This window comes from Rhamphochromis longiceps, linkage group LG14 (assembly GCF_057381845.1).
Source record: "Rhamphochromis longiceps isolate RC_006_pf linkage group LG14, R_longiceps_female_GT1.1, whole genome shotgun sequence".
Classification (NCBI taxonomy): domain Eukaryota; kingdom Metazoa; phylum Chordata; class Actinopteri; order Cichliformes; family Cichlidae; genus Rhamphochromis; species Rhamphochromis longiceps.
In genome coordinates, this window is record NC_140570.1 from 10,392,111 (window position 1) to 10,396,434 (window position 4,324).

A 4,324-nucleotide genomic window follows, 5' to 3' on the forward strand; every position below is an offset into this window, starting at 1 on the left:
AACGAAGGCGGTTATCAGGCCAATGACTCAACCAACGGTTTCCAGTTGTAGCTATGAGTGTTCACATGGGCGTTGGTGTTGATGGATGTGTTTGATGAATCATTAACATCAATGGGTCAGCTCAGAGTATAGTGACATATCTTGAGAAGACAGTCAAACTATGACATCTTGTGTTACTTCATCGTATGGTGATATCTTCATCTTAAGAATGGACAGGTGTCCATTTGTCTGTCTGCAGCAAGAAGCTGAGAAAACCTGGGAAGAAACAAGATTTTGAAAAGACTGGAATGATCTTTAAAATGCTGTGACTGGCATTCAAAATATCTTTATTTTTCCTCTAACTTCTTCTTTATTTTTTGCATCACTTTCAACTTTTCAACAGAAAATGCCTGCTGACCTCTCATTGTCATTGTTAAGGGTAGAGGGACACACCTGTATATGAACACAACTACAGTTTTTTATGAGATTGACCATAAGCACAGTTTTCATTGACTGTGATAGCCAACTGTGGCAACATTTTGGGAGTAATGTAAAGGCTGGATGCACAGATGAATTGAAAGGTGAGAAGCTTTACGACAGCTCTTTCTGAGATAAGAAGAGAGAGAGATTGCTTTACTCTGGTTACATTTAGTTTTTTTTAGTTTTTTGCAAGAACTTCTAGAAGAGGATGGAGGCTGTAGGAGCAAGAGGCTTTTATCCGAGTGGGCAGACAGTATTACGGTGAATGCAAAGTGTGAAGGTGGAGCTGAGGGGTGGTGCCTCAGCAATTTGAGTCCTGCAGATGATTTTGTCACTAATGAATTTATTTAAAAGTTTTATTTACAGATTATTTAAAGCTTATTTACACAGACTCAGTAACTGTTCTCATTTCTTTCACTGTTTCTCTGAGCTGTTCAGCTCAGCACTCAGGTTCTTTTGTAGTATCCACATTAAATTCAGGAGGACACTCTTCAACTCCGTAAGTCACGTCCACGTGAAGGCGGCGTCTTCATCAGTAGACATAATCATGGTGGGACGGTTCAGTCTCTCCCATAGCTTCTTCTTTATGAGGCGTCCCAGCTCCAAACTGTATGGATGGAGCTGTCCGTTCTCGTCTCTGTGAGGAACAGAAGAAATAGAAAGTTTTAAGCCATTTTTTTTGTCGGGCGGGGGACAAAAGGAGGTTTGATCCACACTGACCTCAGCATATCATCAACCACTTCATGGTACACCTGCTGATACTCTTCTACTGAGCGGTTGTGGATCTTTAGAGGGCTGTCTGGCCGAGGTGCAACAGTAGAGGGTCGAAGATTGTGGGCTGTATTTGAGACCGGAGGCAGCTCAGAATCAGGGATGGTGGCTGATGGTCTTGTGAACGTGTCGTCTGCATCTGAGGTAGAGGCCTGAGGGGTGGAAGACATATAGCTATCATTTATTTGTTATCAATTTAGCACCACTGCAGAAAGTCTAGGACAGACAGACAACCTTGGTTTTCCTCCTTTTCTGGGGAAGGATGACTGCATTTGGAGAGCGCTGGCGTTTCACTTGAGTGTGCTGTAAGTGGAAACAGGCAGTAAGACACAAGAACATCCTTAAGAACATCCTTTAACAATCCTGCAGAGACAAATCTCCATCAGATACATTGACCACTCTCACAGGAGATCACCCTCAAAAATTTGCCAGATCTTAAGATGTAAGAAGAGATTTAAAACATGAGCTGTGCTATGTTGCTACTCATGATTTGATGGAAAGTAAACAAGTGTTGTAAATGAATCAAACAAGCAGAGTAGCATCGTTTCTAATATATTCACGTATTTTATCATTTAACATATGAGAATCAGATGTGTAACCTGCTCATCCTTGAAACACTGACACGGTCTACAGGCTCCAGGCTTTCTCCTCCTCTCTGATAGCCGTGCAGAGACTCTCTTTGCTGTGAGGCTGTCTTGGACTTCAGCAGCACACTGCAAAATTTCATACACATCGGAAAAAAGCCTTTCTAACACAGCATATGTAATAATGTCAGTTTTAACATATTTCTTGCAACTAAATTGGATTTTCTGGAAGACTGAACACCACAGTGTTCTCCTGTCACCTAAAATTTACATGCAAACAGCAGTTAAGTAAAACTTTAGCTAAATACAAAATATCAGGTTATAGTATTTCAGATTCACAGGTTGACTTGTTTAAAACAATAAGATCCACCTGATTGGAAAGGTTTAATTACAACAGATGCAGAAAAACATTTATGCATGCATTTGCATTTGTTTTGAATTAGACTAAGTTTAGGCAACTTTGAGTGCTACCGATTGTGCTACCGAATGCACGTCGATTCACACTCTCAGGTAAATTGTAAATAAAGTAAATTGAGTAAATTGACCTTGAAAAGACTTCATTGGTTATATATTTACAATAAATACTGTTTTGTTTTTTAAGATATCAGAAAATCTTAAATCTAAACTTTCAGACCTACAAAAATCTCAGAGGTGAAACACACTGAAAACAAATCAAATCTCACATTTTCCTTTCTTTCTTTCTTTCTTTCTTTCTTTCTTTCTTTCTTTCTTTCTTTCTTTCTTTCTTTCTTTCTTTCATTCTTTCTTTCTTTCTTTCTTTCTTTCTTTCTTTCTTTCTTTCTTCCCACATCTTTCTGAATTTCCTGTGTTTGACCAGGTCTTTTAGGATGGCCTGTCCATGAGCTCTGCAGAGAGAAGCATTTTTAATCAGCACTTTAGTTTCTAAGTAAATGCAGAGAATTTATCAAAAGAAAGTCAAAATAGAAATATCAGCCTATAATTGTTAAAAGTTCACACTGACCTGACTTCAGAGGAAGCATCCTGACACAGTTCACTGACAGCCAACAGGAAGCATTTGGTGAAAATCCGTCTTGCAGACAGAACTTTCTCCGCTTCCATGAATTTATTGATTATAAGGAGCCCCAGTGCGGCACCAGCTCTCACAAGAACGCTCTTATGTCTGAGGAAGGAAACACAGACAAATCCACTCAGTGTGTTTGATTTTCACCTGATCTGATTGTGATGCTGGGGTCACAGATACTCTTCACAGGTGTGAACTTACTTCAAACCCATAGTCACCAGGCTGTTTAGAAAGCAACTCGGGCTGCAACCGTGAACCAGAGCGGTCAGAGCTTCCTTGGCATGCTGCTGAATGAGCATATTGGCATTTGCCCTTACAAACACCTGGAGTAAACTCTCACAGGTCCATTCAGCTTCTTTGTCCATCCTCTCTCTGAGGTGTACACACAAATATATTACAGTGTCCAGTGCCGCACAGGACACACAAGAGGGATTGTTTTTAATCTAAAGAATCAGAGGAAATTTCAGCAGTTTGAAATCAAACCTGTTACAAAACTGCATGAGACAGGGCACGCTTGCAAACATGGACAGAAGAGGGTGGCATAAACACAGATGTAGAGAGAAAAACAGCTGGTATACCTCTTGTGTCACCCCCAAGCAAACCTTTAAAAGTTTTAAATGATGAGTGACACTGAAGAATTATATAAATACAAGTCAACAAGTAAAGAACATAATTAGGATCATGCTCTTGATTAAAGAGTCCCAAACATGATAAGATAGGGAGGCGCAGGAAAAGGTGTTTTGTTTCCTTTGCAGAAGATCTCGGCGACCACAGGGGGGTGAGGATCCTGGAGGCCCGAGGCCTGATGGACCACAAGAGAGGGACGCAGAAAAAACCTAATCTTACGCATGGAGTGTTCTCGAGGGGGAGCTGGTGTTTATTACTGGACCACTTAGATGACATGAGGTGGTTGTCTGATTTGCTGAGCCAAAAGGACAGCTAGAGATTGTCAGAGCGAGGACACAATGTATTGCGACCTCTGGTGTTCCAGAGGTCGAGAGAGGGAGTGTTGAGATTGGAGAGATATTTTGCTGCTATTGTTAATAATCATCATCATTACCATTGCATTAATAATATAATCTACAGCATTGATAGTGCATTCAGATGTTTAAACATCTTGGTACCCAATTGGCCTTTGTTATAGGTGCAGTTATAACCACTTTAAACTGTTGAGTTGAATCTATAATCTTAAATGCTTTTGAATGCTTGTTATAATCTTAAGTGTGTATGTGATGATTATGTTGATTCTGAGTACACTCTGTCCAAAGTCAGAGTGACAGGAAACTGCAGGGTTGCAGAGCGTCTGTTATACTTTTATATTCTTTTATTAAGCTTTTAGTAGAGGTTCTTGATTATAACATTTATTCAACATAGTAAAATAGTTTCAGTTAGGTTGTTACACATAAGGATGAGCCTCTGTTCTGGTAAAAGGTCAGAAGTGCAACGGGTGAATTGAGAGAGCATGTAA

The 4,324-nt window shown here is 40.0% G+C and overlaps 1 protein-coding gene across 1 annotated transcript; it reads right to left on the minus strand.

Moving 5' to 3' along the window:
* Positions 1–523: 523 nt before the first annotated feature.
* Positions 524–3,155, minus strand: LOC146653597 (uncharacterized). Its single transcript, XM_085380637.1, has 7 exons — positions 3,058–3,155; positions 2,802–2,955; positions 2,498–2,680; positions 1,830–1,943; positions 1,465–1,533; positions 1,180–1,382; positions 524–1,096 (listed from the first exon to the last, which is right to left on the minus strand). Exons 1-7 carry the CDS (start codon positions 3,153–3,155, stop codon positions 964–966), a joined length of 954 nt encoding a protein of 317 aa, XP_085236763.1. The 3' UTR covers positions 524–963.
* Positions 3,156–4,324: the final 1,169 nt, after the last annotated feature.